The sequence below is a fragment of the Mytilus edulis genome, chromosome 2 (genome assembly GCF_963676685.1).
Source record: "Mytilus edulis chromosome 2, xbMytEdul2.2, whole genome shotgun sequence".
NCBI classification, from domain to species: Eukaryota; Metazoa; Mollusca; class Bivalvia; order Mytilida; family Mytilidae; genus Mytilus; species Mytilus edulis.
The window spans coordinates 14,440,615-14,468,090 of record NC_092345.1 but is presented as its reverse complement, the minus strand read 5'-3'; the positions used below and the strand labels follow the sequence as shown (position 1 = coordinate 14,468,090).

The 27,476-nt window shown below is 32.8% G+C and overlaps 2 protein-coding genes across 12 annotated transcripts in view; one reads left to right on the top strand and one right to left on the bottom strand.

The window, feature by feature from the left end:
- The window catches only part of LOC139511536 (TRAF3-interacting protein 1-like), a 30,233-nt gene extending 14,112 nt beyond the window's left edge, over nucleotides 1-16,121 (bottom strand). For 2 of the 8 annotated variants that reach the window (XM_071298357.1, XM_071298358.1), the window contains exons 1-10: nucleotides 15,784-16,121; nucleotides 9,851-9,919; nucleotides 8,408-8,456; nucleotides 7,861-7,973; nucleotides 7,035-7,133; nucleotides 6,166-6,429; nucleotides 5,237-5,860; nucleotides 3,664-3,726; nucleotides 1,909-1,972; nucleotides 532-558 (exon numbers count right to left, since the gene is read on the bottom strand). In XM_071298357.1, the coding sequence (XP_071154458.1) occupies nucleotides 532-558; nucleotides 1,909-1,972; nucleotides 3,664-3,726; nucleotides 5,237-5,860; nucleotides 6,166-6,429; nucleotides 7,035-7,133; nucleotides 7,861-7,973; nucleotides 8,408-8,456; nucleotides 9,851-9,919; nucleotides 15,784-15,912 (1,501 nt within the window). In that variant the 5' untranslated portion in view covers nucleotides 15,913-16,121. The remainder of the gene's footprint in view (nucleotides 1-531; nucleotides 559-1,908; nucleotides 1,973-3,663; nucleotides 3,727-5,236; nucleotides 5,861-6,165; nucleotides 6,430-7,034; nucleotides 7,134-7,860; nucleotides 7,974-8,407; nucleotides 8,457-9,850; nucleotides 9,920-15,783) is intronic. The other 6 variants (XM_071298359.1, XM_071298360.1, XM_071298361.1 and 3 more) reach the window with 3 other exon arrangements.
- LOC139511538 (zinc finger protein 501-like) lies at nucleotides 16,079-20,617 on the top strand. 4 transcript variants are annotated; one of them, XM_071298365.1, is made up of 2 exons: nucleotides 16,079-16,169; nucleotides 19,336-20,575. In XM_071298365.1, the coding sequence occupies exon 2, from the start codon at nucleotides 19,413-19,415 to the stop codon at nucleotides 20,352-20,354; it is 942 nt and encodes a 313-aa protein (XP_071154466.1). In that variant the 5' UTR covers nucleotides 16,079-16,169; nucleotides 19,336-19,412; the 3' UTR covers nucleotides 20,355-20,575. The 4 variants fall into 4 exon arrangements, with proteins under 4 accessions (XP_071154466.1, XP_071154469.1, XP_071154470.1 ...); XM_071298368.1 differs by having other exon boundaries at nucleotides 16,135-16,234; nucleotides 19,336-20,617; XM_071298369.1 differs by lacking the exon at nucleotides 16,079-16,169 and adding an exon at nucleotides 16,832-16,919.
- The last annotated feature ends 6,859 nt before the right edge of the window (nucleotides 20,618-27,476 follow it).

Sequence of the window (27,476 nt, the reverse complement as noted above, 5' to 3'; positions counted from 1 at the left end):
GGGCATAAATAAATAAATAGGCATGAAATGGGGCATAAAAAAACACCTTTCACTTTATGATTGTCAACAAAGTTATATAGTACAATAACATTGAGCTTTAAAACTGCAATCTGTTGTAATGTCAAAAAATATTAAATACTTATCTAATGAGCATGTTTCAAACACAATATTTTAGTTTGTTTAAAACTTATATTTTTCCTCTAATACAAGAAATTATATTATCAATATATAATCTAAAAGGATTTTAAAGTAAAAAAAAAATCTCAGACTTCTTTTTATACACTACAAATTGATATTCATGATTTAATTGTTCTATTTTTTTCATATTCAAGTGTACAAATTTATATAAAAAAAAAATCAAATTAATTTGCCAATAATAAAAAGAAGACAAATTTTTTTTAAAGTTTCGGTTATCAAACTGTAAATGCTCTGCTTGAAAAATACAATAAATCAAGTTTTAAAGCTCAGCTCTGACAGACTTTCTACATCTATCTATCTACAACATTAATTGTGACCTGATAATAAACATACCTTCATCACTTGAAGCAACGTGTCGTCCTGTTAATGGGGCAAAAATAAATATGCCAATAATTAGCAAATAAAAACGCTAAAATGTGAAAAGCAGCTACTCAGCTAGTGAAATTGGGGTTCAATAAGAGAGGATTAAAGCACAGTGTGTGTAACTTTTTGGGGTTAGTTGAACCCTCATCTTCAAATTTTTTTATTTTTTTCATTTTCAAGATTACAATAAACTTTTTAATTTTTTAAAATTATTACAGATTCTTTTAAAAAAAATAATCAAAGTAGTTACTGAATGAATAGCTGCACACAAAACTTGACTTACATCATTTGCATGAATATTTTTGTCTTTCAAAAAAATAATTTTGATGTATAACTCCAAACAAAATTTCAAGTTTTTTCCATTAAACTTCTTACTAAAACACAGAGAAAAATTGAGTAGAGCTGCTAACAAACCTATACTGAACAGCATGATTTTTATGTACAGGCATGTGCAATATGTGATCAATACAGACTAAAAATAACAACTGCCATGAAGATTTTTTTTTAGATGTCATACTACATATACTTAAACATCTTGAAACTTTGTGAAATGTTAATATTTCATGCATTAAGAATTCAGATACTATTTTCCTAGTAAAAAAATTGTACAAATACTATTTTCCTAGTAAATACATAGCGGAGAGATTTAAGAATTAAAAGGAAAGAATTCCTCCATGCAAAAAGAAATTATTTTTAGTATCAATGAAAGTATTGCTTATTAAAATTTAAGTCATTTTTTCTCGATGCAAACCTACTTAACTTAATAAATTTAAAATTGATAAATATAACCCACTTGGAAAAAAATTTCTTGTAATTTCTCTTTACATGTTTAAATCTACTATAATTTGATAATTATAACCAAAGAGTAAAAATAATCTTTTAAAATTTTCTCCTTAGTATACATATCTCACCCTTTCTACTTCAAAAAAATACCAAGCTTTTGTTTTCTTATGATGAGAAGATGTTTTATATTGAATTGAAAAAAGTATATGCATTTCTTTTAATTTGAGTATATTTATCTTTTAAGAATGTTAATCTAATGTTACAGTGAAATTTTGTTTTGTTAAAAATTATTCAGTATCAATTTTTTTTTTACAAAATATTTTTTTCCCACTGTATTGACAAAACTGACTTCAATTTCAAGGGCATATTATACTAAATCAGGAAATAAATAGTGAAAGTTAACTCGTGTCTTTTGATAAATATCTAAATTTTATCAATAAGTAAAATAATAAAATCAATATGCTACCACTCAATGTTGTGAGTAAATATGAGATCATGAAGAAATAAATCAAAACACAGCAAACATAAAACAATCTAACGATGTCAAAATCACTTATCAAATACCTCCATGTCTTCTTCTAGAACCTTTAGCCGACGTTGGTCTGGCAACTCTCTGTGGCTGTTCGGACTAGAAATAGAAATATAACTTTAAATAAGACATAAACTTGATATATTGATGATGGGGCAATTTTTTGTTTTTGTGCTTGAAGCTAATAATTTATTTTTGACTTTTTGTGACTTTGTTGAGGTATTCATTCATAAATGGACCCAAGTTTGTTCTATGTTCATGTTTTAACTTGCATAAGCAGTGTTTTCCAATCGTCAATCATTATCGCGAAAATAAAAAGGTTGGGAACAATACCCCAAATGAGAGAAACCTCTTGCCTGAGGGACTGTCACTCAGGCAAGGGGTCATTCTACTGTTGAAGAAAAAAAAAAAAGAAAAGCTTTAGATTTGTTAACTTAAAAGGGGTGAAAATCGTTTCATTTGGTACAACTTTTGTGTCCAATTATTTTTAATGTCAATAATGACAAAGAAGATATAAGTCCAGGAAAATTATCTAATTTTTGAACATGTTTTGACCATATAATACCAAATAGATGTATAGTTCTTTGGGAAAAGTTTTTGTAAATGACATAAATATGTGCTCATTTGTATCTCTTGAAATGTACCCCTCATAAAAGGGACAGTCATTACATTGAGAGGTTACCCCTCATTTGAGGGGTGGTTCCCAACCTGATAAATATGAACAGGACTTTAAATAGCTAATCACAGAAGTATATCACTGTTCTGTGTCAAAAATACAGCACTGAAGCTGGAATAGGACAGAAACATGGTTTGATTGGCCATGCATTCCCAGAAGGGAGTCCTGCAAAAGCCTTCATGATCTGCTATCCAAGATGCACACAACTAATTTGTCAAAGCAGTGAATGGTTCAATTCCATTGAATGTGAATACAATACTAATCATTCTTTTCGTGAGCCCCACTCACAGTAAAAATAATAAACCGTTTGAAAATATTTAAAAAAAAAAAATCTATGTGTATCCCAGCGAAAGTGATTCGAAATAAATTTCAACAAATATATAATTCTGGAGCGCTGTTCCATTAGGCATTACAGTGACTTGACTGTTAGTGTTGCTATCCACCAATTGCAACTCATTCAAAATTTTGACCAAATTGCAATTTGTTTTATAAAATCAAATAGTTCAACTGGTCAGAATATTGAACAAATTGTTCAGTCAAAATGAATATAGAATACTTTTCGAAAGAAAAACTATATAAAAGCTTAGTTTGGACATTTTTATAGCAATTCAAAATAAAACAGTTCACCTTTAGTATGGTAATGGCTATAATATAACTATACAGATTGATAGACTGATTTAGAAATACCATCAATAAAGTGGAGTTAAAGTCTTATAGGAGTGTAAGTATGTTTTATTTTATCACCTTGCACTTTCACGACTTGACTGTGGTTTTCTACAGCAGTTGGTTCAAATTTCTGACCAGTTGAACAATTTGGTTCAATAAAACAAATTGCAATTGGTCAAAATTTTGAATGAATTGCAATTGGTGGATAGCAACACTTACAGTCAAGTCACTGTAAAATATACTTGGTACCTAGAAAGACACTTTGAAAACAAACAAAAAACACCCTCTGTTACACCAATTGATAACCTGCTTATATTTCAAACTTTAACAATATATTTCACACCTACAGGCTACACTTCAGTTCAAATAAATTCTTATCTGGGACCAATGTATGTTTTATAGAACAGCTTTAAGGAGCTTTATGATAAGCTTTAAGTATAATAGCTACCTCTGCCTCTCCTCCGTTCATTAAAGCTGGTTCGTTCTCTTTACCTGCTTCCTCTTCTTTCTCCTGTAATACAAAAGGCATTGGATTTTTTTTTAAATTACCAAGTTCATCAACAATAAAATTTTAAATGTACATTGTATACCATCAATATGTTTATTACATAAGAATATGCAAAAACTATTTTAAATTGTCTTCCACTTTTGTAGTACAATCTACTGTTTACATGTATGTGCAGAAATGTAAATTTCAGGAAACAAAATTATCGATGGTGATAATGAATACTTGAAAACCTTGTTTGATACTACAAATATGACATGAAAATACAAAAAAGTAAAAGAAAATATATGTCTCTCAAGACAAATGAAGATTATAACAGCTGTCAACTTACATTTCAAGTCATTTACATATGATTCTGAATGTGATTTATTTTCCAACACTTAGTATTTTAAAAATACATAGCATGACACTTGTAAAGAAAATATGGAAAAACAATCTTGATGCCATAATATAATATAAAAAAATAAATAAAAAAAGTGAAACTGTGAGCTACTGCTCACTGATGATACCCCTGCCGCAAGTGAATAATATTAATAGTGTAAAAATATGCAAGTGTTCGGTAAACAGGAAAATGCTGACTGATGAATCTGAAAACGCATCAAACTGTACAGCTGACTTATATAAACCCTGAAACCAAATTTCAGAAATCCTTGTATTGTAGTTTCTGAGAAAATGGTGACGAAAATTTTCAACTTGGCTATCATGTATAAAATCATACAAGTGTTCGGTAAACAGGAAGTTGTCCAGTGATGAATCTGAAAACAAATCACACTGTATAGCTGACTTATATCAACAATGAAACCAAATTTCAGAAATCCTGGTATTGCAGTTCCTGAGAAAAATGGGAAGAAAAATATTCATGAGATGAACGGACTGACGGATGGATGGACAGACAGAGGTAAAAAAAGTATACCCCCCTTTTTTTAAAGCGGGGGTATAAACAAACAAACAAACAAAATATGTAACAGAAAATCAACAGCAAAGAAAACGTAAATATAAACAATGTTACATGTAAAAACATGGTAAATACTTGTGAATCTGAATGAAATATCATTGAAAGAACAGAAATCTACATGTACATGGCCTTAAAAAGCAGGATCCAAATCTATACTATGAGTCCTTCTCTTTTATTTTTACTTTCTGAGGGAAAATTGATACTTTTTAATGCAAACAAAATCAACTGGAAATGGGTTTTTTTACAATTCAAAATACTATATATAATCAAGCAAAATTATATGAATTATCGTAATATTTCTTTTTTTTCCTGCAATAATCAAGTTATCTTTTAGACAAAATTTTGTAAGTGCCATAAGCTTATATCTTTAATCTGTGTCCATAGACTGATTTTCTGCTTTAATGACATTTTTTTTTAATTGGACTAAATTCCATTCTTAAAATATTGGTATCTCAATCAACCTCTAAGAATTTTTTTGACACAAAATCAAAACAGAAAAACAATCAACTTATAAACTGAACATGAACAAACTAACTTGAGAACAGATTTTTCTGAACTCACTACAGTTGGATTAGGACTTGTACTGCTTTCATTATTTTTATTTTCAGCATTAGCCCAGGAATTACCAATATGTAAATCTTTTGATTTCCTTCTAGAAAGTTTCCCTTTAACAGGAGAGCTTGGGTAATGTGGTTGAGGCAATTTATCACTGCTACTTCTGCGTCTCCCAAGTCTTGATTTCGGTGGACTTCTATTACCTTCTTTGTCTAATTTCACTGGGATTTTCGAAGGCTTTTTTTGGGGACTAGTTATATTTGGCTCCGATTCCTGATCCCTCATAGCCATTCTGCTTTTAGTCCCCGATTTTCGTTTCTTTTTAGGAACCTTTGAAGCTGAAGTAACCTCGTTTTCAACAGTTTCAGAGTTTTTTTCAGAGTTTTCCTTATCTAAATCTGTCTTTATTTTAGACCTAGGTTTGGCACCTCTGGGACGATTGGCACGAGAGGACTTTTGACTATCAACCCTATCCCCACTGTTACTATCCCCTGGACCTGAAGTATCCGATTTCTTGTTGACGTCTTCAGCAAAACCTGTTATAAGATCAGTGCTAGAACAGGATGTATTTCCATCATCATCAGCAGTCAAGAACTCAGCAAATGTGTCCTCTTTTTTAACAGGAGCTCGCTATTTAGGAATATTTACATCATGGTAAGAAAACATGAAGGAACAATTCTTAAAACAAAAATTTTCACATTCTAACTCATCTAATACAAATAAGAAAAGCTTATCCTTCAGCCTAGCTCATAAATTATTGAAACCCACACACCATGTTTAATACCTTTTCTTTTGATTTTCTTTAAACTTAGCTTTAAGAGAATATATACATAACACACAATTCTACAAAACGCTGGTATATCAAAAATACATGTAATGCATATAATGAAATTATTTTCAAGTATACTCATTTCTATTAAAAAATTATAATTTACCTTTCGTCTTCTTTCTTTTTCTTCATCTTTATCCCTATGTCTTTTCTCTCTGTCTCTATGTTTGTCATCCTTGTCTTTGTGTCTATCTTCCCGTTCCCTGCGTCTTTCTTCCCTATCTCTGTCTCTACTTTTCTCTCCCTTGTCATCTTTGTCTCTTGATCTATCTCTGTCTCGTCTGTCTTTATCTTTTCTCTCATCCTTTTCTCTTCTTTCATCTTTTTCTTTTCTGTCATCTTTGCTTCTTTTTTCATCTTTTTCCCGGCTCTATACATTTTTAAAAGATAAAACAGATAAAGATTGTAGGTACAATTTACTTGGTATCTAAAAATCATAAAAAGACAACTATGCATCATTATCTGTGTGTAGACATGCAGGAGGCCTCAGAGTGGACACTGTAAAACTTTAACATGATTACGGTGAGAGGATAATATATGTATTACAATTACTTCATATCTAAGAACTTGCAAATTTGTATGTTTAGCGCCAAATGAGACAACAACCCTTTGAATATTATGAGTTGAGTATGTGTTGACTAGAGCTTTATACAAACAATTGTAATTAGAAGATTTAGACCATCTCTAGATAAATGGAGAATGTCCCCATGGGATACAGATGATGCCACTCTTGTATATTGCTTTATAAATGGACATTATTTCAAAACACTAAAAGGGACACCACTCAAATTATAACATGATAGGAGTTTTGTGGTAATAAGCAATGTGTTTAAGTTTCATAACATTTGGTTGATTCAAACATGTAATGAATAGAAACCAATAAAATCAGCTGCCACATGGGCAGAAAAACAGTAAAATTGATAAAGAGTCTAATTTGTGACACCACTGTACATCTACAATTCACAATAAACTAACCTCTCTCTTTTTTTCTTCTTTCGGTTTTTCTTTCTTTGGTTCTTCCGCAGTATCGCCTGCTTTGTTTAATACTTTGTCAACAATTGCTCCATTATCAGCCTAAAAAATAGTACACAAGTTTTATTTCTTTTTATATGCTCTTTAATCAATTAGATCTTGACGATTCATAGAGGTTTTTTTTTATCAAAACTTTCACGAAGAAACTGCACAATTATTATACATGTATATGGGTATCAGTTACATAACATTAGGTTGAGACTAACTAAATTTAGAGAATGGAAATTATTTTTCAGACGTATGTATGGATGGGAGTAACACTTAATGAGGCAGAGGGGAGATAAATATAATTATCTTTCCTCCTACAAATTTCTAGAAATTTGATTGGTCAAAAGCAACCATGCGGAGACCATGTCTATTCCATATTAGGCAGGGCTTATTTCAATAAAAGGTTACTAGTGGTGTTACGTCCCTTTAAAAAAAAAACTGTACCAAGAAATTTATTAAAGGTTTCAACAGTTGAAGAAATTGATGATGAAAGATTAAAATGAATTTATAAAACACATTTAAAGCTAACAAGTCGTTTTTGTCAGCATTTGTTTTTGAATGACCAATGGAAGTAGTTTGATAATGCTAATGGTATTGCAGACTTGCTCACTTTGATAGGCTACTAGTCTAAATACCACATGTTAAGATAGTTGATAAGATAAGTTTGTTACCTAGTTTGCTTTGACATAGTATGGTATACATGTATATGGAATTTACTGACCCCATATATACTCTATTTGGTCACTTGCACACTATGTAACTAATAATCCACATAACTTACATTTGCATTTATAGCTGTTGCCAAAAGTTGTAGAAATTCATTTGTCTTCTCTGGTTCATGTCCTGCTACAATCTTAGCTGGTTTTACTGACATAGACTTTTTAGTGGTTATAGCTGTAAATAAAAACAACAGTATTTAGAAAAGATACATTCATTTTCAAACCAGGGCATTGGGTTTAATAATATTTTTAGATTGGAGAGTATTACTGAAGGGTCTGTTAAAGAGCTTAATTAACATACTTTTCATTATGGGTTTTACTCATTGTTGAAGGTCATATAATGACTGGTAGTTTTCACATCCCTGTATTTTGATATTTGTCAGATAACTGTCTTAATTATAGGCTATCATATTGTAGTTACATCTAATTTTAGCACCAACATACTACACATGCTAAAACTATGACATAAAAAAAATTCTTCAGTTTATGATAAAAGCCATTTCAGTGTTTTCATATATTGCAAGTGTTGTTTTTTAGAGAATGAAGGACCAATGCCTTTTTAAATAGTTCCAGTACATTGTACATAAAACAAAATAAATATATACATACCGACCATATCTACAGCCTTCTGTAGAAATGCAACTTTACTATCTCGGTCCTGCAAAATTATGAAAGATTATGACATATGTACAAATGCAACATTTATACTGTTATAAAAATTGTGAAATATACATGTATTGCACCTGTATGTCTGTAAATGTATAGAGTGCACATAAAATGCATTTTTACTTTCAATTGATATTTCTTGGAAATCTGTTCACAGAATTTTGTTTGGAAATATTTAATTTATTGCTACATTACACATTTCTGTTTTTTAACAATATGAACATTTAAGGGAGCACCTGATTTTTTTTGCGGTCTTAACCATTTTTAGTTTAAGTCATGATCATGTATGAGGCAATATGAATTTGCAATACCTGTGTGTTATTTTGTTTACAATTTTATTTATATATATAATACACTCCAAACATGTATGAAAATAATTATAATCAGTTTCTATTGAAAAAACTTTTATATTTTGTAGGTGTAGTTTAAAGAAAATGTTATATTCATTTTGGGCACCATTGAAATCAGTTCAAAAACCAGATTTGTCAAAGCAACATGAATGGCTTCATCTCAAAAAGTTGAAAATCTGCAATTTCAATAACACATGTGGACACAAACATGATGGTAGTCTAACATAATATTAAGAATCAGAAAATTTCAGGGCAGATAAATCTTGACCTGATAAACAATTTTACCCCATGTCAGATTTGCTCTAAATGCTTTTGTTTTTAAGTTATAAGCCAAAAACTGCATTTTATCCCTATGTTCTATTTTTAGCCATGGCGGCCATCTTCATGGTTGGCCGGGTCACCGGACACATATTTTAAACTAGGTACACCAATGATGATTGTGGCCAAGTTTGGTTAAATTTGACCCAGTAGTTTCATCAGAGAAGATTTTTGTAAAAGTTAACAACGACGGACAGTGATGAGAAAAGGTCTGTATATTAAACTGTGATTTTCAAAATTGTATCATAGTCCAAAGCCCGAAATTACAGCAAAAATTAGCAGAGTGGAAGGAAACTTAAACTTGATCTGTTACTCATCATGGGTAACTCACATACCAAAAATCAGCCCAATATCTGAAAGCGTAGAAAAAAAGTCTGTTTAACTGATTTTCAACAATTTATCAAAGTCCATAGCCTGCAATTTCAGCATAAATTAGCCAAGCAGAACAAAACTTTAACTTGATCTGTAACTCATCATGGTTAACTCACATACCAAAAATCAGCCAAATATCTGAAGGTGTTTAGAAAAAATTAGGGAATTAGGGAATGACTGAATTTGGGAATTTCTGCATGGGTAAAACTATATGGCACCGACAACTTCGTTGCGGGGCCATAATGAAGTTTTGAATCATGCTTGTTCCTGCTTTTCAATCTTCTTATCCCTATTCTAATTCTAATTCACCAATTGTACACAAAACCAATCTTAGTTCATTATTTACCTTAACATTCTCAGAGTTCATCTCAGCCTCTGTGAACAGTCCTTTCATGAAGCCTGTTGTTTTGATAACCTATAATATAAAGAATAACTTTATGAAAATTAATTTATCATGTTTACATGGTTAACCCTTTCCTCCATAAGGACGCCTTTTGACGCCATCCCCCTTACTCCATAATGACTCCTTTTAACGCCTTTGTAGTACCTCAGTTGAAACTACAAAGTGTCTGCAGTTGACTTAATAAAATTTGTATCCAATATGAAAAGGAATATCATAGGAATATCTGACTTAAATTTATTTGATGAAATAGTTGTTTTTCGCAATGCCTTAATACTTTAAATCATATGTTCAGCATTTTATTAAAAAAATCCTATACGAATCAAGTATGCAAAAAAAAAAATTTCAATGGAGGAAAGGGTTTTAATACATAAAACATGTTATACCATTTTATTAGCCTTAATTAAATGCATCAGGTAACTGTGAAGAATACAAAATAACAATGATACAACTAGCATGACTAGAAATACAAATTTGTGTTTAAATATTTTTAAATTATTCTACATCTACTCTAGTGGGAAACAATCGTGATGTTTTAGTGCTTGGCAGTGAAATGTCAGTGAAAACAGGTTAAAGCAAGCACTGAAACACAAAACAGTTTTGGCCATACAAATATTTTTTAAGCAAAGCCAGAACATCAGAGATAGAACATGCAGTCATGACAGTACTTATAAATGACATTGACATTTTGGAAATATTGTTCCAAACCCATCATGCGTATCTGCATGTAGGAATGTACAAATGTATGAGTTATAGACTAAGATTGATAGCTACAATTGTATAGTCTAAGAAAGAACTATGTTCATCATGTTGGAGATTTCTACCTTGCTTTCACTGATAATATACGAGAAAGTTTTTTTTAATAGGTGTATTAGGTAAAGCTTTATCCCTGCAATTTCACCAGTTAAACTATATGTCTGATGTCACAAAGTTCATGATCATGATGATGCTTATCTTATTATTCACAGGTAACTAGAAAGAATTGATTTTTCAATGATGCCATGCGAAAATGTTTGTTGGTTTCCCCTAACCGGCCTGAACATCAGGTCTATTTTTACCCTCCTGCAAATCAATTCTTCTTTTTTTGTTGCAGAAGAAAAAAAAGTGTTGCTTTGGTTTTTATTGACAATATTTAATGTGCTTTTTAAAATTGTCTTACAATCTCTTAAAAGTGTTTCAAGTAGTGTAACCCAGATGCTTATAACCCTGCAATGGTTCGAATTACAAGAACGTAGAAAGAGAGTAAAGACCATCATGCTCTACCGCATAATACACCATCTTGTTGCATTACCACCAGAGCAATACTTAATACCGATGGGTTAAGCATTAACAACAAAAGGACATGACACCAGATTCCTACTACCCTACTTAAGAATACAAAACCACCAGCAATCATTTTTTCCATCTGCTGTCGTCACAGTTTCCACTTTGGAAGGATTCAAAGAGACAAATACAGCCTCCAGACTAATCGAGAAACCTGCTTCAATGTCTTACTAATCAGCGACAAGAAAACATTTTTTTTTTTATTAAAATTACTTATACATGTTATATCCAAATAAATATTAAAAGAATATATGAAAACAATTTTAGAGACAAGAAAGTTAATATTGATTGAAAAAAATTAAAACATAGATCAAGGATTTGTATTGTGACATCCTTGCATACACTGCATGCACTGTAGATCTAATTGCTACATTTATTTACATGATATTTTATTATTTATTATGTATAACAGCAAGTATTACGTTTACCCTGTTGTATTATGATATTACTTTTACTTGTGTTTTAGAACAATAAGATATTTATTTTAGAATTTATTTTTAAAACTCTCTTTGTACAATACATTGTATATAAGAAACTTGCAAAATGCATTATTTGTGCATCATTGTCCAGAAAATACAGAAACAAATTGTGAAACCTAATTAAAATGTGAATATTTTTCATCCCTTTATTTTGTGTATTTAAGATATATTATTTATTCAAATGTTCTCTTATATCCTTGAGGCATCGTCCCCTGGTATCAACTGCATTCAAGTTACCTATGATGCTTCCTTGTTTGCTTTTGATACAGGTAGGAAAGAGACATTTACACACATTTTACATGCCTATGGCCCATAAGGTATCGTCCCCTGGTGTCAGCTGCCTTTAGGAAACCATAATGCTTTCCTATTTGCTGCTGACACAGGATGAGTCATGGACATGTTTAATTTCTACTTTCTTTTTGGCTAATTATTATATATTTAATTGATCCAACTTTTTGTGTACTATACATATGTGGATATCTATTTTTCTTTTTTTTTTTCTTTTTGGGCTGCTTGTTTGTTATCTATATCAACCACACTTGTAATAAAATGCATTAGTATTAAAAAAAACCAACATACTATAGATTCTTTATCTACGTATTCTTTAAGAACTTAAATAGTTCTCGTTTAACTTTCTTTTTTTTTTTTTATCTCATTGTTTGTATTGTATTATGAAAAAATTATTGATGTTGTAATGTTTATGCCCTTTGGGGCCCATAATTGGAAATAAAAATATCTTATCTTATCTTATCTCTGTATTGCTTCATTTTACGATATTAATCATGTTTATGCATATTGATTGTAGATTAAAGGGAAATAATGATAATCTTGAGTTTTCAACAGGTGTTCACTATTTACAATGATTGTATATTCTGGCGCATGTAATTGTCTAATGTAATGTAAAATCGTGTGTACAAAGTTGCAGGTGTCAATTGGATGTTATTGTAGCAATAAAAACAAGGGACACACGCCTCATTAATCTCATTTGATGTTCCACATCGTGTGTACTGTGTTTACCTTAGGGTGAAACCACATCTAATGTTGTTCCTATCATGAACAATGAATTACAAGTACTGTTAGAATGAAAATAATATTTTATATCTGTACTTTATTTGTACAATTCATTTCTTCCTGTATCATGTGTATATTAAAAAAAATCAAATGCATATTTTTTTATATTTAATAAAGAAAAAATGTTTTTTTGTCGCTAAATAGTCTTCTTGTCACTAAAATTATTATTCTTGTTGCTTCTTGTCTATCTATCTATCTCTATCTTCATATTTCCGCACTCAGTCACAACTTTGACTATTACGTGCCGTTGCATGCGTGGCTTATTTACAATTAAAAATAAATAAATTTGCAGTAATATTACGTTACATTGCATTGGTGCTTAGAAAATAAATAAAGTAAAAATATAACAGTGATTTAATTAATTTTTTTTTTTGTGGATTGTTATCCTATGTATATTTCTTGTTAAAACTATGTACATGTTATGCATTTTTTAGAATATTTGTGAAAGAGCAGATATAGAAATCTGCTCTTTGAAGCCGTCGACTGTTGTACAAAGGATTGCTGATGTAGGAAGTAGGTTCCATTGTACTATTGTATGTGGATAAAATGAAAACTTGTATGAATCTTTATTTGTTTGAATTTGTTTAAAGTGGTTTGTATGTTTATATCTTGTTCTACTGTCTGATTTAACTAGAAGATCTTTAGGGTAAATTGCTATGTGTTGGTGTATGATCTTATAGAATACCACTAGTCTTGTTTGTATACGTCTCAGTTCTAATGTAGGCCATTGTAGGTGATCAAGCATGTTTGAGACAGAGCTGGTATTGTGATATTTATTACATGTGTAGCGAGCAGCTCTGCGTTGGACCATCTCAATTTGGTTGATTTGACTTTTGGTGTGAGGGTCCCAGACGCAAGAACTGTACTCAAGCTTAGGTCTAACTAATGACATGTATGCCCTTTCTTTGATTTTTTGGGATGAAACTTTAAGGTTACGTTTGAGAAAATTCAGTTGTCTGTTTGCATTAGCTGTTACGTTATTGATGTGTTTATTCCATTTTAGATCAGATTGGATGGTTATGCCTAAATATTTTGTAGCTGTTTCAGTTTGGAGGATGTGACCATGCAGGATGTAGTCATGGTTGACTGGTTTCTTTTTTTGTGTAATTCTTAGTATGGAACATTTGTCTGGATGGAATGACAATAACCAGTCTTTTTCCCATTGTGCCGCTGAATTTAAATCCTGTTGTAGTTTGGCAGCATCATCTGTGTTTTTGATGTTTCTATAGATGATGCTGTCATCGGCAAATAATCTTAAGGTGCTGTGATGTAAATATTCTGGGAAATCGTTTATGTAAATGAGGAATAAAATTGGGCCAAGGACAGTGCCTTGTGGCACCCCAGATGTTACCCCAATTTTTTCTGATTGTTCTCCATCTAGCATGACTGTTTGTGTACGGTTGTGTAAAAAGTCACCAATCCATTCCAAGGTATTATTGTCTATGCCGTAGTATTTTAATTTGTAAAGTAATCTTTTGTGAGGGACTTTGTCAAAAGCTTTGGCAAAGTCCATCACAACGACATCAGTTTGTATGTTAATATTGTTGTCTCTTGCAAGGTCCTGAATGAAAGATAATAGTTGTGTCTCACAAGAGCGTTTTGATCGGAAGCCATGTTGTAAATCATATAAAATATTGTTTTTTTCAAGATGTTCCATTACTTGACTAGCTATGATATGCTCCATTATTTTGCAAAGTATACATGTTAGTGAAATTGGCCTGTAATTTATGGCATTGTTTTTGTCGCCTTTTTTGAATGCAGGCCAGACATTTGCATGTTTCCAGTCTGTAGGTATTTTATGAGTGTTGATAGATTTTTGAAAGATGAGTGTGATGATAGGACTGAGATGATCTTTCATTTCCTTTAATACCTTCCCACATAGTTCATCAGGGCCTGTGGCTTTATTCGGATTAATGTTGTGAAGAAGTTTGTTGACGCCCTTTTCTGATATTTTAATTTCATTCATTTGTGGATGTGATGATAAGTTTTTTACTGGTATTGGATCTGCAGATGATTCAGTAGAGAATGCCTTTTGAAATTGCTGGTTGAGGATGTTTGCCTTATCTTTGGTGTTTGTTACGAGCAATCCATCCTTTTTTAGTGCAGCTACACCTGAATTATCATTTCTCATGCTCTTGATATATGAGAACAAGTTTTTTGGTGTGTTCTTTTTGTTGGTGGTTCCAAGTTCTTCAATTGGGAGGTCTAGGATCATGTTTTCAATATAATGCCAATAGGCTGAACGCATATCTGCCTGCAATGTTTTTTTCATGTGTTTGTATCTAATTTGCAGATGATGATTTTTCTTTGATTTTTTGTGCAGACGTTTAGTTTTATTTATCTTGACTCTTAGTTGGTCTGTGATCCAAGGCAATTTCATTTTATGTGTTATTTGTTTTTGTGGTATGTTAGTACTGATGGTCTTTATAAGGTCTTCTTTGAATGTTTGCCAAAGTTCATTGGTGTTACTTGTATTGTATATAGTTTTAATCTTTCCTTCTAGTACTTGTATGTCTGATTTAATGTCGCTAATAAGTGAGACCCCTGCTTCATGTTAGATATTTTGATCAGTTTTAATACACCTTATTGCTATTTGTCCGCCATAACTGGATATCACACAGGTTCCCGTAAAATTTTGACGTCACAATACAAAATATCTGACGCCACAATGGAAATGTGATTGTTGTATGCGTCAAGAGTTCAAGCCGCTGGGTCAGCCGGGATTAGCGATAAGGTGTATTGTATATAATACCACCTCACAAATGCTTTTTATTAGATTTGTGTACATAGTATGTTGGAAAGATGTTTCCTCTGAGCTGTGTAAATAGTCATTTGGGATAATACACCAGAGGCGGTATGCAAATCATTGAAAGAAGAAGACCTGTCATGCCTGTACAACTACAAGATGACAAGTATGATAGACGCTCACGTACATGTTTATTTCCTACCACAAATATACAATTTCAACCTACATCAAAGCTGTTCATTTTAGCATTTAATTCTTACCGACGTCATTATATCATGCAGAAATCTAAATGGGGGTTTTCCTAACAGTTTGTCTGTAAGCGGTGGTTTCTTGATTATTTTCCCCAACGAATCTTGGGTCTTTTTAACTATTTTGGGGTCTAACGACATTTTGTCGGTTGTTTTGAAGTGGTAACTTTGCAAAAATAGTGATGAACGATTTCCTTATTCCATCTGTTATCGAAATATCTCAAAAACAAACTATTCTTCAGAATGTTGGGGATTTCAGAGCTCTAGCGTACGGAATTCTATCCCACAATGCAATTTACCGGATGTGTTATTTTATCAACTTCCGTTGAACTCGTTGACTTGTAACTAATGACAACCATTCTCTGGAGGCTCCAGTGGGTGTTTTAGAGAAGTGATAGGTATGTGTATAAAACGATTACATGATCATCCCAAAAAATAACATACTTTGTAAGGATTATGCAAGGTAAAGGTGTTTTTATGTCCTTTGATAGAAAACAAAATGACAGAATATATAACTTCTGATATCTAATAAAAAAAAAAAGGATTCATGATATTTGCACCCGCCGTACTTTTTTTTTAAAACTTGCTATAACACAAAATTGAAAAAAAACTGTACCGATACTCCTTTGTTTATAACATTGAAAGACTGAGTAATTCAACTTGTAATGCTTAACTTTTAAAAAAATCAAAAAATATTCTGTTCTGTCATGATAACAGTATTGTAGCCTATATAGACTATATAAACAGATTACAGTGAAACAAGGATATCATTTGTACATAGTGATTTTCTTAATAAAATGAAAAATCTTATATATAAATGGCATTTCACAGTTAACTGCTTTAGATTAAATATTGTTGCAACTTAGTTAGACAGTTTAAATCTCAGATTTCAGGGTGTACAGATTTTTCGCTTTACTGTCATTTCACAAGTTTACTTGTTCCAGGCTTTGCCTCTGTGTTACATGTATGTAGCACGATGTTTACTAACAACAGAACTGTTCATTTCATTATAATTTTTATTTGCTATAGAGTGAGGAGCAAAAACATAGTTTTGCTCCGTCCTCTTTTCTTCAATATCATAGCTCCACCGACCCTTTTGTGCAGTCAAACATTGGTCAAATAGGTAAAGAAGCTTCGAAGGACAAACGGTAAAATTGATTGGAGTACTTTTCTAATTATCTTATCCCTTTCTAACGGATTTTTAAAGCTTGTTCTTATATTGGATTGAGTGACTACACAGACTAGGGATGGTTTGTCGGTGCTAAATCAGTCACATTCTCTATACTCCAGTCCCAATTCACATCACATTACCGAAATAAAATTGAGAATGGAAATGGGGAATATGTCAAAGAGACAACAACCCGACCATAGAGCACTGAGACAACAGCCGAAGGCCACCAATGGGTCTTCAATGTAGCGAGAAACTCCCGCACCCGGAAGAGTCCTTTAGCTGGCCCCTAAACAAATATGTTACTAGTGATAATGGACGTCATACCAAACTCCGAATTATACACAAGAATCTAAAATTGAAAAGTATACAAGACTAACAAAGGCCAGAGGCTCCTGACTTGGGACAGGCGCAAACATGCGGCGGGGTTAAACATGTCTTTTTTTATATATATATCTCAATCCAACCCCTATACCTCTAGCCAATGTAGAAAAAAACCGCACAACAATACGCATAGTAAAACTCAGTTTAAGAGAAGTCCAAATCCAATGTCAGAAAAGGTAACAAAAGAAACTAAACAAAATGACAATAATACATAAATTAACAAACGACTACTAGACATGTCAGCTCCAGACCTCAATTAAACTGATTGAAAGATTATGTATTTATCATATGAATATCAAGCACAATCCTTCCCATTAGGGGTTTAGTATTATACCATCATAAAATATATGAGAAGAACATAACCCGTGTCATGCTCTAAGTCTACCTCATAGACATTGATTTGAATAAACAAGGAAACGAATTCCCTATAGAAAATGAACATAATCTTTAATCTTAATCAAAATTAACCCTCAAAATTGGTAATTATTGGAAGTACATTAGAATGAAAGAAAATTGTTTGGTTTATTTTTGGTTGCTTAATGTCCCGTGGCAAATATTTCATACATATTAAGGAGATAATTAATACAACATATATAATATGTAGTCTTACAAGGTGGAGGCGATCGGCATGTAGGTCTTTATTCCAATCATCCCTGGATTTCTACAAAGTAGAAAAGACAGAAACAAAAGGTATGTATACGCAAACCCATAAGTCGTAAACCAAACTGACAATGTCATGGAAACAAAACAAACAAAAATGACGAACAGAAAAACAAAAATACACCAAACACAACAAACAGTAGAAAAGAAAAGAAAGTGCAACACGAATCTAAAAAAAGCGGGTGTTATCAGTCCAGGTGCTACGGACGATACGCAGGAAAGGCATGATTGGAAGAAAGAATATACATATTTGGTATATATATCAAGATCGTGATGAGCGTGGCCAACTTTGAACATCGTGGTGCGGTCGTGGCGAAATCAGGCCGTATAGTAGAAGCGTAATGAGAGCGCACTAAGATCGTAGTAATATCGCAAAGGTCGCTGTAACAACTTAGCGAGAGCGTAACGAAAGCGTGATTCTATTCGGAGATACTGCGCTACGTAACGATCTCATTCTCACAGCGACTATCACGATCTCACTGCGACCACTACGACTATACTACGCTGTTTACGACCATAGCACGATTCTAGCACGCCCTTGGCATCTTCATCACGCTCTTCTTAGAAGGAATGGAACTGTATTGATATGGAACACGATGTTGATGTAATGGCTGCGAACGTAGTTAGATCGCGGTTTGAACGTAGTATAATCGTAGTAAGAACGTGCTATAATTGCAGTAGAAGCGTGGTAAGATCGTCTTGCGATCGGATAACTCGTGGTATGGTCGTAGTGAGAACGTGAAGAGCGTAGAAAGATCTTGATAAGCATAGTGAAGTCACAGAATAAGCGCGATGAGAGCGTGGTAGAAGCGTAATGAGGACGTAGTAGCACCGTGAAAGCAACGAAAATTTACATTTTCAAGCCACTCATACTGCGATCCCACCGCCACGATCTGAATTTAATTTAGATCGCGGTGAGCGTGGTGCGATCTTGGTCTAGTGGGACTGGGACTTGAGAGGTGTTTTTTTTTTTTTGTGGCTTTCAGCTGTTTTCTGTTGGTCTAGTTGTTGTCCTTTTGACACATTCCCCATTTTCATTTTCAATTTTATGTTGTCAGTATTGAAGTCCTCATTGGTACTAAAAGTTGTGGAACAACAATAAAGGCACTGTTGTTTTGCTTTTTTTTGAGTGTTTATGTCGCGCATGAACTGATTTTGTCTCCTTGTTTTTCTATGATACCGTTTATAAATACCAGCTATAAAAAAAACTGAAAACGTTAAAATGTGTAAGAATTGAAAATGATGACAGACACCATTCAACATTATCGTTTGTTTGTTCGTTCGTTTGCGTTCGTTCCTTTGTCTCTTTTTTTTTCTTTTTTTCTCTATTTCTTTTGTCTTTCTATATTCAGATTAACCTGTCAGTCAGTGTCAGTCCCAATGGATTTTCTTGAATACGAATATACATGATGAAAAGGCTCCTATTAAAATGTCACTGACACCAATCAAAGAAGGTGAAGATGAATCCCGTCCTTCAACAATAACTCCACAATTGTTACTACCAAAAACAACAATACCGACATACGATCCTCAAGCTCTACAAGTTTCTAGCGATGTTCTTAAAAGTAACACAATCAAGGTACAAGAAATTCCCCATACATCAAAGAATACTCTGGCAGATGACACCTTTAGATCTACGTCACAGAAAGTTCCACCTCAAAGTAAAACACCAATTATTAACGAACAGTCACATAGCTCAAAACCTACTGCAAAAACAACAGTAAATTCTACACCGGCACCAGTACCTTCGGCTAAAATAACACCTACTCCAGCTCGAGCTCAGAGTAAGAAATTCAAATGTATTCAATGCAACATGTGCTACGTTCGGAGAGCCTACCTAATAAAACATGTCATGGGAAAACATGGTACGCAAAACTGTTGTCTGAAATGTATGCAGATGTTTAATACCGACAAAGAGTATAACCAACATGTTCTTAATTTCCATTCACGATTTTATTGCGACGTTTGTGGAGGAGCTTACCCGAATAAATTTGAATTGAAACGACACGTAGACTCACATAGAGATCGTAAAGACAGATTGTTTAAGTGCCCGTTCACCAATTGTTCTTACTCTCATGACCGATTTACATGTTTTGAATATCATATCAATAAGCACCGGAAGAAGAAGCCATTTTGTTGCGGTAAATGTAGCAAACAGTTCTCCTCTCGATACATGTTTAATCGACATGTTCAGATTTGTATTGGGGATTTTGGCAAATGTCCAAAATGTGAAAGAGAATTTGGAAACGATAGTATGTTGTATGACCATATACAGACTTGTCATCTGGAGAAAATATTTGCATGTCCTGAATGTGACAAGACTTACAAGTGGAGAGCATCATTGTCACGACATCTCACTCTTAACCATTGACGGAAGAAATGCTCGTGTATGTTCCAAACAACTTTACATACAAAATTAAAAGTGTGTAACTTGTCAATTGTGATTTATTGACAGATGTGGATTGTATGAACTGTAAAATGTACTACATGTATATGTAGATGGATGAAGTCGATAGATATGATAAGCAATTTCCGATGTACATGTATCTCAATAAAAGAATTTGGGAAATGTCAACGATATTAACTTAAAAACACCATGTTCTTTTTTTTATATAATAAAAATGTTATTCTGGGGCATCTTGCATCATTTGTCCATTCCCAAAATAGATCTTCTTTTGTTTGTTTCCCTGCAGACTTTCTTAAAGAGAAAAAAAGCGGAAATATGACGAATCTATTCATTGATTCATGCGCAAAAAAGAAAAAAAGAAAGGACACTAGTGAAATGATAGCAACCAACGGAATCTTCTACTCAAAAACAACCCTTCCACACAACACAGAAACCCTCAAATTGAGCATCACGAGCAGTTAAAATCAACACCGTAATTCATATTATACACATATACAATGTACATCATCATAGTATGAGCATTATTTGTCATTTTCATTTTTACTATGAGGTTAGCAGGTTCAATAATAATAGCAGTGGTCTATTTAAAGTCTTTGTAAATCTGGAGGCAATGTTTTACACACGAAAATCATATATTCATAGATGACAGCAATAAAACCACTGTGTCGTTATTGATTTATTTAATGGAGGTTTGTGTATACATACTCGTCTTATTGTCAAGTATTCTTATTTTACATTCAATGCCATATACCGGTATATAAAACGTTTTAAAATGTCTGATTTGGAAATTCACACCGGAGTAGGACGAATGGCATTGTATTTCAATGTTGCATGACAAATGTAAGGATCACAGTTTTCTTTTCCAATTTATTTCATTTACCCGACATTATGTAGGGAATGCAAACTTAAAGCAAGTCATTCTACACATTTTGGACCTTGATATGACGGGAGAGATCCGTTTGCGCCAAAAATGCGTCCTTTTGCGCTACAACTTTTTTCTCTCCAGTGCTACGCTTGCGCCACCTGTTTTAAAATTACATGGTATCATTTGCGCCAAAAATGAAACATACGATTTTGCCAATTAGAAGAAAAATGACTTCCCTCCACCTTTATTCGGATTTGGAACCGGCAGTTTACACGGCAAATGTTTCCTTTTTTGAAACATACTTTCTTCGTACTGCTGCTGCATGTGTACTTCCTATTTTAATGTATGTAGTAGCTTGTAACTTCACTTTATTATGAACTGTTTTATGCATTTCATCCGGAAAGACGTTCACACAAATCAGCAATACATTATGTACCCTTACAGTGAAAGACGTTCACGCAAATCAGCAATATATTATGTACCCTTGCAGTGAAAGACGTTCACACAAATCAGCAATACATTATGTACCCTTGCAGTGAAAGAAGTTCACACAAATCAGCAATACAATATGTACCCTTGCAGTGAAAGACGTTCACAAAAATCAGCAAAACATTATGTACCCTTGCAATGAAAGACGTTCACGCAAATCAGCAATACATTATGTACCCTTGCAATGAAAGACGTTCACACAAATCAGCAAAACATTATGTACCCTTGCAGTGAAAGACGTTCATTAAAATAATCTTAATTATAAAATTGTTTGACAACAATAAAAACATATTCATTCTGACGGTATATTTGTTTATGTTCAAATATATGTGTAGGTTGTTGTTGTTAATTCTGTTGTTATAGTTGGAATCGAATACAGGACATTATCTAATTAATGGAAAAGTAGAATAATATATAACCCAATATTAATACTACCGAGACCAGTGAATCTAAATTGAGACGAGTAACATTTCGACGATACACTTGACCACTGTAGTATTAGCAATGGGAGTGTTATCGTGAAGGATTAGGACATTGGAATTTGTCATTTCGGAATTCACAGGTTTTTACCCTATACATTTGGTATTTGAAACTAAACCGTTTCTGTTTTAACCATGAAAATAATTTACATTTATTTAAAAATATATATCGCATTTACTTATTGTTATTTTGAATATTGAATTGTTTCAGTCTGAGATCATCTATGCATAAGGAATTTACAACTTAGTGTCTATATAATACGCAAATAATTGGCTTCTTCAATAGTACGGGGTCTGTCACATCCTATCACTTGATACAGTTTTATCTTTGTCTGAAACAACCGAAAATGTTTAAAGCTTCATTTGAATGAGACACTATTACTTGTTCCAGTAGTGAACGTTTTTGCAGGAACATTAATATTCCTAGTTCCGAACTGGCAAAAAAACTTATGACAAAAAATAGGACTGAACTTCACGAAAATTGAAATGAAACAAAACGGCTTGTTAGATAAATGGTTAACAAAAATAACATTGACCTTTCATTCAAATTTCAAAAAAATGTCCACATGGATTCTAATTTTCCTCCTTTTTTTCTTTTGACTTATAACACTTCCATTGGTTCAAATTGTTTTTGTTTTTTTTTTTTGGTTTTTACCAAAGCTTTAAATTTCACCAGACTTATTAATATGATCATTATAGGACCATCCACTAGGATTCCTGGTACATAATGGAGATAATATCATATTAACCCTATTGAACATCATAATTTCCTTTCTCAGCACAGTAGATTGATATGAAAGTTATCGCTAGAAAGTAAGGGCGAACGTGCCGTTGTCAATGAAATTAACAACGTCGTCAAAGGTAAAAAAGCGACAAACAAATTATGATTGGTCATCCCAACTCGATTACTTTTATCACTTTCGCCGTATCGGCTCAAACGAGACAATCATTCTCGTTGAGATGACCAACGGCCAAAACTGGTCTTTTCTTTAAAGTGTTATAGTCAAATGACTTTGACTACTAACAGAAAATACCACGTACTACATACGCTACATGATTAGTACACACAAATCAGCAATACATTATGTACCCTTGCAGTGAAAGACGTTCACACAAATCAGCAATATATTATGTACCCTTGCAGTGAAAGACGTTCACACAAATCAGCAATACATTATGTACCCTTGCAGTGAAAGAAGTTCACACAAATCAGCAATACATTATGTACCCTTGCAATGAAAGACGTTCACACAAATTAGCCATACATGATGTAACCTTGCTATGAAAGACGTTCACACAAATCAGCCATACATTATGTACCCTTGCAATGAAAGACGTTCATACAAATTAGCCATACATTATGTACCCTTGCAATGAAAGACGTTCACGCAAATCAGCAATACATTATGTACCCTTGCAGTGAAAGACGTTCACGCAAATCAGCAATACATTATGTACCCTTGCAGTGAAAGAAGTTCACACAAATCAGCCATACATTATATACCCTTGCAATGAAAGACGTTCACACAAATTAGCCATACATTATGTACCCTTGCAGTGAAAGACGTTCACACAAATCAGCAATACATTATGTACCCTTGCAGTGAAAGAAGTTCACACAAATCAGCAATACATTATGTACCCTTGCAATAAAAGACGTTCACACAAAATAGCCATACATGATGTAACCTTGCTATGAAAGACGTTCACACAAATCAGTCATACATTATGTACCCTTGCAATGAAAGACGTTCATACAAATTAGCCATACATTATGTACCCTTGCAATGAAAGACGTTCACGCAAATCAGCAATACATTATGTACCCTTGCAGTGAAAGACGTTCACGCAAATCAGCAATACATTATGTACCCTTGCAGTGAAAGAAGTTCACACAAATCAGCCATACATTATATACCCTTGCAATGAAAGACGTTCACACAAATTAGCCATACATTATGTACCCTTGCAATGAAAGACGTTCACACAAATCAGCAATGCATTAATGTACTCTTGCAGTGAAAGACGTTCACACAAATCAGCCATACATTATGTTACCTTGCAATGAAAGACGTTCACACAAATTAGCCATACATTATGTACCCTTGCAATGAAAGACGTTCACGCAAATCAGCAATACATTATGTACCCTTGCAGTGAAAGACGTTCACGCAAATCAGCAATACATTATGTACCCTTGCAGTGAAAGACGTTCACACAAATTAGCCATACATTATGTACCCTTGCAATGAAAGACGTTTACGCAAATCAGCAATACATTATATGTACCCTTGCAGTGAAAGACGTTCACGCAAATCAGCTATACATTATGTACCCTTGCAGTGAAAGACGTTCACGCAAATCAGCAATACATTATGTACCCTTGCAATGAAAAACGGCAGAGGTGAAAATAGAAACCAAAAGGAAACATATCTCATACTGTTACACAATTCTCGAATGACAAATCTTAACCACGCATTTTTGATCTCACATTTATGTCATTATATCTTCGTTGTTTTAACCTTGTAATATTGTACGTCACGTTTAATGCATTAGACTAATTATTTCTTCGCTCGCAATCTATTGTTTGTTCGATTCCTCTGTAAAGTGGTTATGAAATTGGAATGAAGTATTTCATTATCTGTTAGAGCGCATCATAACATCAGAGAAATGTTTAATACTATAAATCATTATGGCATGTGATTGGCTTTGAACTGGAAATATATGGCTGCGGATCTATGATTCCTGAAGGAATAAGTCTTTTTCTAAATAAATGTGGAAAATATTTTGTGGAATTCAATTCAGATCTACAGCTGGTACATGTAAGTGATAAGTATTCAAAAAAATATCTAAAATTAAATAAATATGAAGTAATTTATTCAATAAATAAATATTAAACTATCATAATTAGTTTAACTATCTGGGTTTTTTTTTATATAGAAGTGTTCAGTTGTCCGTTACTTAATTATCAGGGCGATTGAGGGAATATTTAAGACCCTTTTCGAAATAATTAGTAATCTAGCACCACTTATTGCGGACCTGTTTTTGTATTGCTATGAGTTGCAATTTATGACAAAAATCAGCAAAGACCCATCGAAACAACATCTCATAAACAAATTTAATAATACTTTTAGATATTTGGATGACATTTTGGCTCTCAATAATGACGACTTCAGTATGTATACTAAAGAAATTTATCCTGTTGAACTTACTTTAAATAAAGCTAATACTAACAATGACCACTGCCCTTTCCTCGATCTTGATATCTATATCACTAACGGAAAGCTTAATACTAAAATTTATGATAAGAGATGATTTTTCATTTCCTATAGTTAATTATCCATTTTTAGATGGTGACGTTCCATTGTCACCATCTTACGGTGTTTATATATCTCAACTTGTACGATTCGCTCGTGTATGTAACAATGTTTAAGATTTTAACGAGAGAAATTTATGTATTACTGAAAAATTATTACACCAGGGTGTTCGATATCACAAACTAGTCAAAACATTTACTAAATTTTATCATCGGTATAAGGACATCATTCGTAAATATAGCTCAACATGCAGACTTCTTATACGTTCAGGTATTTCACATCCATTTTTTTATGGAAATATTCTTTATAAAGCACAAAAATGTCAGTATTCACCTCAGAAACTAACAAAACCTTTAAATAGACTAATCAAGAAGGGATATAGTTACGATACTGTTGTCAGGTCACTAAAGATTGCTTATTTTGGCGTTAATATTGATTCACTTATAGGGTCTTTGCATCGGAACTAAACACATTTATTAAAAAACCAGTTGTTGGCATGACACGGGTTATGTTCTTCTCATATATGTTATGATAGTATGATACTAAACCCCTAACGGGAAGGATTGTGCCTGATATTCATATGATGAAATCATAATCTTTCAATCAGTTTAATTGAAGTCTGGAGCTGGCATGTCAGTTAACTGCTAGTAGTCTGTTGTTATTTATGTATTATTGTCATTTTGTTTATTTTCTTTGGTTACATCTTCTGACATCAGACTCGGACTTCTCTTGAATTGAATTTTAAATGTGCGTATTGTTATGCATTTACTTTTCTACATTGGCTAGAGGTATAGGGGGAGGGTTGAGATCTCATAAACATGTTTAACCCCGCCGCATTTTTGCGCCTGTCCCAAGTCAGGAGCCTCTGGCCTTTGTTAGTCTTGTATTTTTTTAATTTTAGTTTCTTGTGTACAATTCGGAAATTAGTATGGCGTTCATTATCACTGAACTAGTATATATTTGTTTAGGGGCCAGCTGAAGGACGCCTCCGGGTGCGGGAATGTCTCGCTACATTGAAGACCTGTTAGTGACCTTCTGCTGTTGTTTTTTCTATGGTCGGGTTGTTGTCTCTTTGACACATTCCCCATTTCCATTCTCAATTTTATTATTTGGCTAACGAAATATCCATTAATAAAAATGCTTATATGTCTAGTGTTTCAGACTTTTTATTTCCTTTTTAACAAGACCATAAAGGATAACCTCGAGCAACTTAAGTAAACTTTGCTCTTGAAACAAATGTATATAACTTATTTATTGTGCTGCAATAGATACCACGATTTTCATGATGTCTGACAACTCATAAGATTTATCAGGCTTATAATATTGAGTCAGTAGTATGTTGCCTCTATTATACGGTAATACACTTTTAGTGACTATATGTTATACATTTTTTATAGTTGACGTTAAACAAACTGAAGACCTATACGATGAATTCCATCAACAAAAAATATGATCTTACAATTTTCCTTGGCGCACCTAAAAAAAACAACCATTTAGCATAAAAAAGGAGGGGTATGCTTTTTCCTAAAAATATTATTCTGAATCCGAAATTAATGAGAGAAAAAAAATATGTTTAAGAAGAAGAAAAAAAGATATTCTGAATGAAAATTTCTCCCAGACCCCTTACAGTGTTAAATTTTGAACACAATAATTGGATTGATAGCGTTGAAAAAAACTAAAACAAATGAATGGTTGCTCTCTTTTCCAAGTTTGTACTGAGTACAAAACGCAGGTCTCGAACATATGTAAATTGATAACACTTCTGGATACATGTATGACCTGAATTTTAACTTACAATTTAAATACTGGATTTCTTCAAGGAATTATTGAACTTTTTTCACATTTCCTTTGTTTTTCAAGGTTAAAAAAATGTTACCTGTTGTAAAATAAATAAGCACCTTTTTTTCCAAATTTTGTGATCTGCAGTGACATCACA

Excerpts from the sequence above, each read along its gene's own strand:
- LOC139511538 (XM_071298368.1), top strand. The coding sequence starts at position 19,413 with ATGTCACTGACACCAATCAAAGAAGGTGAAGATGAATCCCGTCCTTCA.